The 12,782-nt window shown below is 53.9% G+C and overlaps 1 protein-coding gene across 1 annotated transcript; it reads right to left on the bottom strand.

Annotated features, from left to right (window-relative positions):
* Positions 1–1,290: 1,290 nt before the first annotated feature.
* MLN (motilin) lies at positions 1,291–10,163 on the bottom strand. Its single transcript, XM_044244999.1, has 7 exons — positions 10,134–10,163; positions 8,417–8,451; positions 7,332–7,455; positions 5,322–5,438; positions 2,061–2,169; positions 1,467–1,529; positions 1,291–1,301 (listed from the first exon to the last, which is right to left on the bottom strand). The coding sequence occupies exons 3-7, from the start codon at positions 7,446–7,448 to the stop codon at positions 1,291–1,293; spliced, it is 417 nt and encodes a 138-aa protein (XP_044100934.1). The 5' UTR covers positions 7,449–7,455; positions 8,417–8,451; positions 10,134–10,163.
* Positions 10,164–12,782: the final 2,619 nt, after the last annotated feature.

The following is a 12,782-nucleotide window of genomic DNA, read 5'->3' as shown; positions in this document are numbered from 1 at the left end:
GCGACAGACCTGAGCAGAGAGGAAAAGACACAAAAGCTGTGTTTTCTGCCTTAGAGGACAGTGAGCATTTGGTCTGCTTTTTGGAGTGGCTTCCGTGGAATGATGTGAATGGCACGGCGGAGCTCCGAAGGGCCAGGAGGGGTCTTGGATCCAGTTCTTCCCAATGGCATACTTTGTAGATTTCCCTGCCTTTCTTCCTCCTTTTCCTCCCCTGCCCTGTGCAGCCCTCTCCCCGTTTATTACAGGGTGTCTTGGCAGCATTTCCCATGAACCTGCAGCTGCACTTGGGCTGATCAGTACATGCATGGGAAATTGTGGGACTGGGTGGTGTAAAGGGTCTGGGTCCCCTGGAAGGTTCAGGTGTCCCTCAGCAGCAGTCACAGCCCACCAAAAGTGTCCATTCTAAGGGTTGGTTTTGTCTGGTCCCGCTAACTACCAACTGTGGCTGAGCTCCCGCGATGACTGTGGTGGGTGGAAATGCCAAAGGGGCAGCATGTCTAATTGCTGGTAACCTATGGATAGCGGGAGCTGTGGTTCCTATACAGCCCCAGTTTATAAATAAATGAACATTCATTAATGCAAAATGAAATCAGAATGATATTTCCCATCCAGTTTTGTTTAGAAGGCAGAAATAAGTGTGTTGACGGTGGAATTTTGCTGTGGATGCTGGAGCGTAGAGTCACAAGATGATAGTAATAATAGTGATTTGCTGGTGCCTGTCCCCCGATCTCAAGGCACATATTACCACCTTGCATTTGCAAAGGCTCATTGAGGTTAGAGGGCTAGCTGGAAGTTACACAGCAAGGGGTTGAGTGCAGAAGTCTCACAACTATCTGGCCCATTAGACCTCGAGCTTGCCCATACACAGAAAGTAGACCAACAAGGGTTCAGGAGACCTGAGTTCCGGTCCTTGCTCTGCCACTGGCTGGTGTGTGTGGGCAGAAAATGCCATCTTTTCTCAGCGGCACAGATCTTCCAGTTCCGTGGGTCTGACTTCATATTTGAACATAGAATTTATCAAAGCACACATTTTGCTCCTGTACGTACCACCACTTACGGCCCACTCCAAATTTATCCCTCCACCCCCTTTATGGAATGACCTGAGTTTAACCTTTCAAAATTAAAATATTAAATAAAAGAGTCGTTTCTGTGTATTTCCTGCTTTATTTGCTGGATGAGGGGCTTGCCTGGGAGAGAGTATTTTCCTTCGGAGCCCCGCTGTTGGGCATGCAGATTTTGGGGCCTCCTTTGGGTGGGAGGAGGGCTCCATCTTCTTTCCAGAGCGGGCTGTCACTTGTCTGCTGGGGAAAAGCAGGGTTTGCGCTCAGGAACATTCGCAGGTCCACTTATGAAACTGACTTCTAAACCTGCCTGCAGAGCCAGGAAGGAGGGGGCACACCCCGCCCCCAGGGTGCAGGGCGGACTGGCCAGGTATCCAGCAGCTCAGCCTCTAGCTTTCTCTGTACCTTGGGGCAAGTCCTTTAACCTCTGGTTCTTCCCACTCCAACGCTTCCTCCCCTCCTCTCCTCCTGGGGAGGATGAGAAGTCATTAGTAGCTGTTTGTCAGATAAGTTCTAGCTTCACATAAGTTACTCTGGCAGACCTTGAACGGGGCAAGGCCAAGTGCAGCTCAGCACTTCGATTTGTAGAACAGATTAAAAAAAAAAAAAGCGGGCTTCAGGAGCCAGACTGTTCCAGAGCTCCCTTCAGAGGAAGCCCCCAGTGCTGGTGGTGCTTTGGGGGAGGGAATGAACGTATCTGGAGCGGGTCGTGGTAGTGGGAAAGGGGCCTCAGCCATGGGGCAGAGCCTTGAGATGCCGCTGGCTGGGGGATTGGGACTCAGTGGTTCCCAGGAGCTCTCAGAGCCTGCCATTCTCTGTGATGAGGCTCCCCTCAGGGACAGGGGCACCCTTTCCCCCAAGAAGGCAGCTTCCTGTTCTCAAGTGCAAGGCAGCAAAACAAATCGCCGTCCCCAGATTGCGCTCAGACACGCTCCTGGAATATTAACACGGGGTGGATGAGGCCAGGCCCCAGCTGCAGAGGCGCCCGCCTTCCCTTACCGTTCTGGGTGGACAGCAGCGCCTCACCCAGCAACTCTTCCAGGGCAGCCCAGTACTTTTCCAGCTGCCTGGAGTTCATCTTCATTCCAATTTCCACGGGAGCAGTCAGCTGTGAAATAAGGCAGAGTTAACAAGAAGGAAAAGACACGGAGCGCGCCATTAACCCCCGGGTGCCTCACAGGTGGCAGGAGGGATGGCCAGTAGCCACACGGCTCTGCAGCGGCCCCACTTTTCCTGATCCATCCTCCGGGGAAGCCTTCCAGGGCCAGCCAGAGAATTCTGGCAGGAACCCCCCCCCCAAACTTCAACCAAGGGGCTGGATTCTGGAAGTCACCCCAGTCTTGCTGGGAGGAAGATCAACAAATCTCCCCTGGCTGGGAAGCTGGGACAGGAGGGGAGGGGTCTGCAGGAAACCCTCTGGCTCTTGCTGTGGGAGGAAACTCTCCATCCCTCTTCTCCTGTATAAGGAGAGCTGGCACCTGGAGCCTTGCAGCACAGGCGTCACTCCAAACGCTTTGCGTGTATGAAGACTCTCAATAGCCCTAGAGGTAGATATGACTAGTGGTGTGCCCATTTCACAGAAGAGGAACCTGAGGGCAAAGAGGTAGAGTAACTTGGTCAAAGCCACACAGGTACTAAGTGTGGAGGGAAAGGGTGTGACACCCAGGGGGTCTGACTCCAGGGTCTGCGCCGCCAGGCGAGACTTTCTCTGGACCATGGGGACACAGGTGAGACCCCAAAGGAGCTGTCTGGAGGCTCGCCACCAAGAGAAGTTGTTGTGGCCAAGCTGGGGGTGGTGAGGGGTGGGGGCCTGACTGATCTTGCCACCACCCTCAGAGCTTCCTGGTTCAGTGGTTCACAGGCCAGCCGAGCTTCCCTGCCTGTCTGGAGAGCTGTGATGGAGGAGTCCCAGGGGCTCCCTGGCAGTGGGAAACGGGCTGAGGCTGCCTGAAGGGCCACGCAGAGGGTCTCCAGCCCTGCCCATGCCATCCTCTGCCCACGCCATCCTCTTGCTGAGCTATGCTTTTCTCTATGCATCAGCGTCCTCACCTTAAAATGAGGCGGCTGTATGGAATGATCTGGAAAGGACCTCCTGACCCATATATGTTCTAGGGAGAAGGAACAGCCTCCCCAAGACTTTCTTTAGGATGTAACATGTGCTTTACCACTGCCCAGGGTGCACGTAGCGGGCAGTTCCAAGTAAGCTCCCCTTTGCCAGCTGAACCAGTCCCTCCCCGTTCCTCCCAGGGAGCCCAAGGAGCATGTGGGAAGGGAAGGCACACTCCCCTAACCCTGCCACCCAGTGTGATGACTGCACTGAAGTCCCTCTCTGGGCCACAACTGACCTCCCTGTTTGTGGACAGTGTGCTATTGCAGCCCAAGGGGGTAGAAGGATCCCTGGCTGGTGTCTGGTAGGAGGCAGGAGGTCTGGAGTCCAGCTCAGTTTTGCTCTGGCTCTCACTCTCTCTACTATCAGTCATCTCCCCTCCCAAATCCCTGTACAGGGAAGCGTCCCCCACTCAGACCCAGGACCCCCTTCATTCTCCATCCACGCCTACTCTCTCCAGGATCTCACCTGGTCCTGGCTTGAAATTCCAGCTAATTGCTGATGCCTCCCACAGGGATGTCTCCAGCCCTAAGCGCTCCTAAAGTCCAGTCATCTAAATCCGCCTGCCTGGGCAACGCCTCCACCTGGGCGCCCACCAGGCATCTTAAAGTTCACAGGTCCTATCTGACCTCCTGACCTTCCTCCTGCCATCCTACAGCTAACCATAGGCTTCACCGTCTCCATGAGTCACGAACCCATCCTTCTAGGTCCTCTGGCCCGAACACGGGGCTTGAACTCACTACCCTGAGATCGAGACCTGAGCTGAGATCAAGAGTCAGATGCTCAACGGACTAAGCCACCCAGATTCCCCTGGGGAGATGCTTTTAAAATGTAATCTGATCTTCTCCCTGCTCTGCTCCAAAGCCCCTAGTGGCTCCCATCTCAGCAGAGTGAAAGCAAAGTCCAAACTGCAGAGTCTGCTTTCACCTCCCACTTTCTCTTTGACTCCCTCTGCCCCAGCCACTCCAGTTTCCTCCCTGTTCCCACAATGCGCCAGGTCTACTCCTGCCTCAGGGCCTTTGCACTGATTACTTGTGCTGCTTGGAATGCTCTTCCCCCAGACATCTTAGCTGTTTAGTGCCTCACTGTCTCCAGGTCTGTGTACTAATACCATGTACTGACTAAGCCTGCTCTGACTGCCCTATTTAAATTGCAACACATCCATCTCCCCTCTCTGCTTTATTTTCCTCCATGGCACCTGCCACCACCGGCCACACTAGGAAGGTTGTTTGTTTATCCTGGTTGTAGTCCATTGCTGGTCCTTTTGGTATCTCATTTCTGGCCCCCCCACTGGAGTGTGAGCTCCACGAGCTCAGAGGATGTATCTGTTTTGTTCACCACACTATCCCCAGGGCTCAGAGCCCGGCTTCGCACTTAGGGCTCGGTAAATACTTACTTCCTGGGCAAATGAGTCTGTGAAACTAAAGAGCTGCCCTGGACAAACCCAAGACTGGCTCTGGCCATGACAATCTGTGCATCCAAACTCAGCACTGACCCAGGGGGGTTCACACTGTAGCTGTCCCCAAGGTTCCTTGCTAGGGGAAGAACTGGCACCCTTGCCATCTGTCCCCTGAGGACCACACCTGCCCCCTGACTGGTCTCCTGCCTCCACTTGTGCTGCCCCAGATCTTCCCAAGTCAGATCAGGTCATTACCCTGCTTTGAACCCCAGTGACACAGACATCTCGCCTGGATCACCAGGCCCGCCAACCTCTTGTCCTCTCCCAGTATGCCCTGGCCTTGAGGGCCTCACACCTACTATGTGCTTCCTGAGCAAGGCTTTTGCACTTTTCCTTCTGGAATGTTCTCACTCTAGCGCTTTGCATGAGAGGCTCCTTCTCATCATTCTGGTTTCAAAGAAAATAAATGTCACCTCCTCCAAGAGGCCTTCCTTGAGCCCTCCTCTGGCAAAGGAGTACCCCCAAGCCCCACCCTGTCATTCTCTATCCTTTATTTGGATATGCCTCCTTTATTTGGTGCCTGAAATGGTTTACTGTCTCCTCGTTGGTGTTTCCCTCCCTTTCTCCTAGAAGGGAGCTGGGTGCCTAAATGTCTGGTTCGCTGCTGTATCCTAGCACAATCGGTGGCTAGCAGGGGAGCCATTCCCTGCCCCCACCCACTAGGTTTCTTTGTATTGTCGCCCTGTCTGCTCACCTTGATAACCTGGTTTTCTTCTTCTTCTGTGGGCTCCACAAGGTCCAGAGGCCCCACTTCCTCAGACCTCTTTTGTAAAACCAGGGACTTCTTTTGACCTTTGTTGCGCTCCTTTTCCTAAGGGCAGAGCACAAAATCACACAAAACCCAAAACCAGGGTCTGTCCACTGCCCAGAGGGCACCTGCCTGTCTCTGTCCAGGGTGCTAAGTGACCTGAGCTTCCCACAGGGACAGAAGCATTCCTTCTCCCCAGGTGCCTCTATGGCAAGTCCCAGCAATGCGATGGCCACAGAAGCCTCTCCGAGTTGTCCACCAACAGGTCAACTTGCAGAAGAATCCCTTCCTTTCTCGTTCCAGCACCGCACCCAGGTTGTTACTGTTAATTAAGTTAAAATGCTGAAAATAATGGCTGCCCTTCATGCATATTAAGCGTGAAAATGGGTTTTTCTTAGCAGAGAGCCTATAAAAAAGGTGGCAAGACAGCCTAGCCTGCGAGGGCACCACAGGGTGGCCCAGAAACTGGAGTCCCTGGGAGGTGATTTATAAGAGGCGAGACAGGGAGATGAATTATGGAGGAAGGAGATTGCAGCTTCTTCATAAAAATCCTGGTGCCTGGCAATTATAAGGAGCAAAACCATAGAGCCGATTAATGCAAAGTGTCCTTTGGTTGCCATTTTGCTAGTTTATGTTCTACTGAGTTTGACTGTTTCTGCCCCAAATCTTACGTGGCATCCTGCTTTCTGGGTCCCAGGGCACTGAGATCAGACACACCTCATTCCTTTGGTTTCCCTAATGGCACCCTTGGGATTCGGCTCAAGGCCTTGCCTGAGACATGGTGATTCTAGAACAATGGGCTGTCTCTTCTGGGGAGGAAGCTGGTGGTGGAGGAAGTGTGTTTAGAGAGACTGCCACATCTCCTCCGTATTTCCATGGCTACGCCCCACCCCCACGAAGAAGGGAGGCTGCGGCCAGCCTTGCCTTGGCAGAGGACACTGGTCACTGGGTCTGGGGCAGCCCGCCCTGGACAGAGCACATGGGTCCAGAGGCCACGCAACCTCCCAGAGAATGGATTCATGTCTTTGTGTGGAGCCTTGGTCTCAGACAGGTGGGACACGAAAGTCCCATTTTTTCACCTCCTCAGGTTGGAGAGAAACAACTATCTGTACAAGATACTCAGAACCCCTGGACATCTAAAGTAAAAGGCACGGGGAGCCAGGTCTGGTGGTCACTGAGTTCAGGCCCTCTGAGTTCTGTTAAGTCTGCCTGGTTTACTTCTGGGTTCTCAAGAGGCGGCTCTGGCGGACACTTCAGGGAGCAGCAGCTTCTTTCCCACTCTGGGCATTTGCTCCCACCAAGTGCCCCTCCTTCTCTCTAAAGACCCACAGATCCACGCTCACCTCTTCTCTGTAGGCTGCCAACATGCACCAGCCCGTGGAGACCTCGCCCTCCTCCGAGCTTCGCACTTACCAGCAGCGTCACTCGCTGGGCAATTAATCACCTCCTACCTCGTGACATTCTCTTGTTCTCTATTGTTAGTGAAATTTTCAGGTGTTTGTATCTTGGCTGCTGAGCCTGCTCCTTGAAGACGGAGGCTCTTAGATCTCCTTGTGTGCCTGGCCTCTCACCCAGTGTGGCCGTTTATACTGCAGAGATGCTCAGCAAATATTGGTTGGCTTGTGGCCGTTTATACTGCAGAGATGCTCAGCAAATATTGGTTGGCTTGTTAATTGAAAATCTCCTCTGAAGGATGGGCAGGGGCAGGAAAAGGTGTTGCGTGTAGGAGCTGCAGTCACCTGTGTGTGGTGCTGGGGAGGAGTGAAGGTGGCAGGTAGACAGCTGGAGCTGGGGGCTAGCTCAGCTGATTAAACAAGGGTTTACCAAAGGGACACTTACTTGTGCCTTAGAGAGACTAAGGCCACCTGAGTGCTGAGCAGGGCTCTGCGCCACTTGGGCAACACAGGGGAGGTGGGCATGCCTTGAGGTGTGTGTGTGTGTGGGGAGACTTCCTACCCGGATCTTCTGGAGCTCGCTGTGGGTGAAGATGGGAACGAAGGCTTCTGTCTGGGAGGCCAGCATGGCAGCCACGTGCACCACAAGCAGAGCAGCCACAGCCTTTCGGGACACCATCCTGGAGCTGGACAGCGACAAGAAGCTCTTGTCATGGGGCTTACGGTGCACACGTTTCCTACAGCTGTGACCTTGAGCAAGCCACTTAGCCTCTCCTGATGCGGGCCGGGTGTGGGGCTTTACCAGAGGAGCTCAGAGGCCCTTCTCTGTCACAGAGCCAGGCCTGGGAAGAGGTGGCCCCGCCCCTGCCACATGCTGGGGGAGAAGTCGTCCATGTGTCAGCTCCCCTCTTTGTCACAGCTGTAGTCCTCCAGGGTCAGCGGGGTTCATGAAGTGGGAAGGACCCATATCTCAGAAGAAAGACTAGATAAGCAACAGAATTGTGCTCCCCCCTTGAGCCCTCCCTGTGCCCTGACCTGATGAGGATGACAAAAGGGATAGACCCAGGCCCAGATGACCCCAGGTTTCCCCAAGTGTGCCAGGTGGCACTGGGTCCGGAGAGAGGAGCTGGAACACTCTGCCCAGATGGAAGCAGAGCCAGATGGAAAATTTCAGCAGGGAACAGCATCCTAGAGCTGAAGTGGGGTCTCCACCCCTCCAGGGGCCAGCACTGGCTCTGGAACGAGACTCTTTCAGAGCTCCAGCTAGCTGCCTGTTGGTTGTCTAGAAACAACACAGAGTGCGTCTGTTCCCAGCAACCCCCTCCCCTGACACCTCAGAATGCTGCAAGTGCTGGGGGTGCCTGCTTGCACGTGTGGGACCTCGTGTCCCAGGAAGTGGGTATGTCTGGATTGGTGGGCCAGAAGGTGGGCCGCAGACACCTACCAGAAACAGGTAGGTGTGGTGACCCCAGGAGAACAAAGGCTTGAGAAATGGGGTCAGCTAAGCAGACTCCGGGCTGGGCCAGAATGGTCCTATGGTGGGGGTAGGGGAGGGTGCTGCCTGCTGGGTGCCAGCCTCAGTTGACTCCTTACCCTGGTGCACAGTGCCCCCTTCCAAGCCCTCTCCCACACAATCCGAACACTCACCTGGGAGCAGGTGCTATCTGGGGAGGCGAGGGGACCTAGACAGGTGAGGAGACTTATTCAGAGGTGGTGGAAGTTGGAAGGCTGGCTTCCTGAGGCCTGCTGCTTGGCCCTGCACGCCACTCCACGTTGCCTCTGCTCACAGAAAGTGGAGAAGCGCATCGCGGGGGCAGCCTGCTGAACGCAATCCAGGCCCCAACATTCCTGTGTTGAGTGGGCTGATGAGTGCAGGGGCCAGGCTCCAGAGCGAGGAAGAGAGACAAAGGGCGGCCTCCACAGCAGGCAGAGTTGGGGGGATTATAGGGTTGCAGATAAAGAGTTTCAGGGAGTCAGCCTGGGGCTCCCACAGCCCTTGGGCAGCCTGGATTCTGTTGGCAGGAAAGGGTCCGGCCCTGGACTAGTCTCCAAGCTTCCCTGCAGTTTCAACCCCCCTTACCCCTTTGGAGAGAATCATCCAAGAATGCCGACTTGCATCCTGCCTCCCCATGTCCAGGACCCTTATCCTCAGTCATCTGAAGCCACCTCTACTAAGCAGGACACTCTCTCTGCCTTCTTTTGTTTTTGTTTTTGTTTTTTTAAAATATTTTATTTATTTATTTGACAGAGAGAGAGGATCACAAGTAGACAGAGAAGCAGGCAGTCTCTCTGCCTTCTTTGAAGCCTCCTGTTCCCCGTCCTACCTTCTCTCTCCATCTGGCTAATACGCCATGAGATAGAACATGAGAGCTCAGACAGTCAAAGCCTCCCATGCCAGCTACATGCAAATTCAGGGTCAGAAGACCACCCACCCACCGACTGCCTTCCCCATCTGTGGGGACAGCGAGATCTGGTCTGGGACCCCAGGAGGACCTGGAGTAGTACAGAGTCTGGGCAGGGATGGAGGGCTCCCAATCACTCTTCTTCCTATCCGCCCTCTCCCTATGGAGGCTGGAGGGCCCTGACTCCCCTCCCAAGGTGGAGACAATGCGTCGCATCGATGGCGTCCCGTTTCCTTCACAGAGATGCTACAGAGCCCTTTTCATTCTGGTGTTCACATTTAATTCCCTCCATAAGAATCAATAAAAACCTTAAATAAAAAAAAGGCAAAATCCAATTGCTGCTCATTTTCTTGATCCAACTGGCAGTTGGCATGTCACCTACATTCATTTGCGTTCCTGGGAGCTCGGAGTGGGAGAGCTTTCCACTGTATGATGAGATACTGACTTCCCTTTTCCATCTCCCAGGATGGGGCTCCAGTCTTCAAGCGATCAGGCTGGAGGAGGGGGCATCTGTCTGTTCCCCGCCCTCCCATAGGAGCCCCAGCTCTGGCGAGTCTGGCCTCGTCACTCAATCTCCCTAGGCACCCGCTTCACCTTTATCTTTCCAGAGTGAAGCCTCCATGCCATGCGGGGGTCCTGCGTCCACACTGAGCTCTGGTTTGTGTTCTTGGCCTATAGTTGTAGTCAACGGCACCGTGCACCCACACAGCCTCTCTTTTGCCAGGAATGGCACCCACCCACTCCTCCCTCCAGCTTCCCTGCTCCGGGGCAGTCCTGCTTTAACATACACGATGAGTGGCCTGTTACTCCGGGGCTTGCAGTCCAAAGCCTGGTGAAGTATTGGAAGGTGGCAGGAGAGACACAGGGGAGATCTTTGGACCGGCTGGCTCTGCTCGCACCACTGTTCTGCCCTGGGGTTAATGCTGAAGTCTCCCCACTCCCCCCCAACCATGGCTACTCACATCAGCGCGGTGTGAATGGGACCGGCGGAGTCTGTGTCTGCTTGTCCTCTGGTATCTGGCTGATCTGACCGGTCTTTATATCTGGTATCTGGCTGGTCTGATGGGCCCTCTGGCCCACCCTTGGGAGCCCATTAACCTTTGGCCACACCTTAGGGGCTTTGGGTGGGGAGCCCAGATTCTTGAAGCTCATGGAAACAGCAGGCAGGGCCTGCCACCTGTGGACTTCTGGGGCCTTCCTGGAAGGCCTCTGCCTCAGGCAACAGTCAGGATTTGGTGGAGGCCAACTCCCACCCAGATGGCACTCTCTGGCCCACTTAGAACTCAGCTGCTGGGGACACCTGGGTGGCTCAGTCAGTTAAGCGTCTGCCTTCAGCTCAGGTCATGTGGGATCGAGTCCCGCATTGGGCTCCCTGTCCGGCGGGGAGCCTGCTTCTCCCTCTTTCTGCCCCTCCCCTTGCTTGTGCTCACTCTTTCAAATAAATAAATAAAATTAAAAAACAAAACAAAGCACTGTGGGGCACCTCAGTGGCTCAGTGGGTTAAGCCTCTGCCTTTGGCTCAGGTCATGATCTCAGGGTCCTGGGATTGAGTCCCGCATCTGGCTCTCTGGTCAGTGGGGAGCCTGCTTCCCCAGCTCTCTCTGCCTGCCTCTCTGCCTACTTGTGATCTCCGTCTGTCAAATTAAGAAAAAAAAAATTAAAAAACAAACAAACAACAGAGTGTGAGGTCCAGAGGGCCTGGGCTAGTGGAGATCCTTTCCCCAGCGGAACCTTGCTGGCCAATAGCACTTTCCAGAGAGGCTGCTGCACACATCCAGATGGGGATTGCTCTTGGTCCAGGAACCCCTCCCCTGTCAAATCTCTCTGCCGTGGCTTTTCTCCTCAGAAAGAAACAAATGTTTGTGGAGCTACAAACCCAATCCTGTGCTCATCAAGGCTTCCTGCCAGCAGGGTCTGGGCATTCCACTCCAAGGCCAGGTCAGACACTGGATCGCTGGATCGTGGGCTCGCCAACTGCTGTTCAGCTGTGCCCTGGGTCTCTGCAGTCCCTGAGACTTAGCCCAGAGGAATGAAAGCTTGAAATGCCGGGGCTTGGAACTGAGATGCCACTGCCCACCCTGCCCCAAGTTGCAAGAATGGCCTTTAAGACATGGTCACAGATCTTGGTGGTGGCAAGATAGCATGAGCAAGGTGAAGAAGTACCTCCCTCCTCACTTCCCAGACTCCGGGTGTCTCTGTTAGCACCATGTTCTCCTGGGGGAGGGGAGGAGAGGACGGGGCTCAGGTCCGTACCTTCATCTCTAACACATGGTGAGGTGGGGGGCAGGCCAACTGTGGTCCGTGGGCCAAATCCAGCTTGTGAGCTAAGAGTAGTTTTTACGTTTTTTTAAATAATTCAAAAAAATCAGAAGAAAAAGGATTTTGGTGACATGTGAATTTTTATGATATTCCAATTCCTGTGCCCATAAATAAGGTTTTCTTGGAACACGGCCACTCTCATTCATTTGTTTGCTGTCTGTGGCTGCTTGGGGACTCTAACAAGAGAGTTGAATAGTTGGACAGAGACGTTAAGACCCACAAAGCTGAAGCTATTTATTATTTGGGCCTTCTAGAAAGTTTGCTTATCCTTGGCCTTGCTGTGTCTGGAGCATGGAAGGTGCTTGATATGTTAAAAAATAACAGCCAGACATCCTACGTATCAGCTTTTTGAAATCATACAATACTCTGAGGCTGGTGCGAGTATTATTCCATTTTACAGGTAGAAAAACTGAGGCGAAACATTGGGCCCAAGATCACACCTATTAAAACGGCAGGGCCGGGATTCAAAGCCTGGCTTCAGAGCCCACTGTGGTTTTTGCCACTTGATGTTTGATGAGTGAGCACGTGGATGTTTACAGCTGGGGAAGGCCCTTGATAGGGCCCCGTAGAAATTCTACAAACCTGCCACTTTCTCCTAAGTCAGCCCCTGGCAAGGTGCCTGAGCACGACCCAGTCGGAATGGACCAACTGCGACAAATGCAGGTTGTTCTTGTGTGTTCTCGGGTTTGGAGAGGTCAGACCCGGACCCAGGGAGGACTGCATGAGGTGGGCCAGGCTGTCCGCCACACACAAGGGAAAGTTCGAAGCCTCTCCCCATCACCCCTCTACACCAGGCCTCTGAGACCAGCACCTTGCCTCTGCTGGTGCAGTCGGGGCTCTGATCCGGAGACACTCTGTCTGAGAAATGTTAGGAACCTGGGAACCGGAGACAGGACAGCGATGAGAGATGGGGAGATAGGAGGTGCTGGAAACAGTAAATAATCTGGAATCAATTTTCTGGGCATGAGTACCATTATCCTGGAGCTCTCCTGTGATTCAGGACTTCTGATCCAAGCACTTTGCAGTGTTACATATGATATCTGCAGTTTGGTCTGAAGGAAACGCAAATCGGGGTTCCCGGGGGCTACTCCCTATAATGCAGGGGGGAACGTGGACCAGTTTGGGGCTCTGCTGTGGCCTTTGTTCTGGAGTCACAAGCTGTAAGGAGGAAGGGGCCTCTCCTTCCTGCTCGTCTTGGCTGCGGATCGTGGGGGTCCGACCATTAGGAAGGTTCTCACCAGGAGAATGTCTTCTCTCTCCTCTCCATCTGGGGCCTCAGTCTTGAGGTATAT

The sequence above is a fragment of the Neovison vison genome, chromosome 1 (assembly GCF_020171115.1).
Source record: "Neovison vison isolate M4711 chromosome 1, ASM_NN_V1, whole genome shotgun sequence".
Classification (NCBI taxonomy): Eukaryota; Metazoa; Chordata; class Mammalia; order Carnivora; family Mustelidae; genus Neogale; species Neogale vison.
Note: the sequence above shows the minus strand (reverse complement) of the source record. Positions and strands in the feature narration are given on the sequence as shown.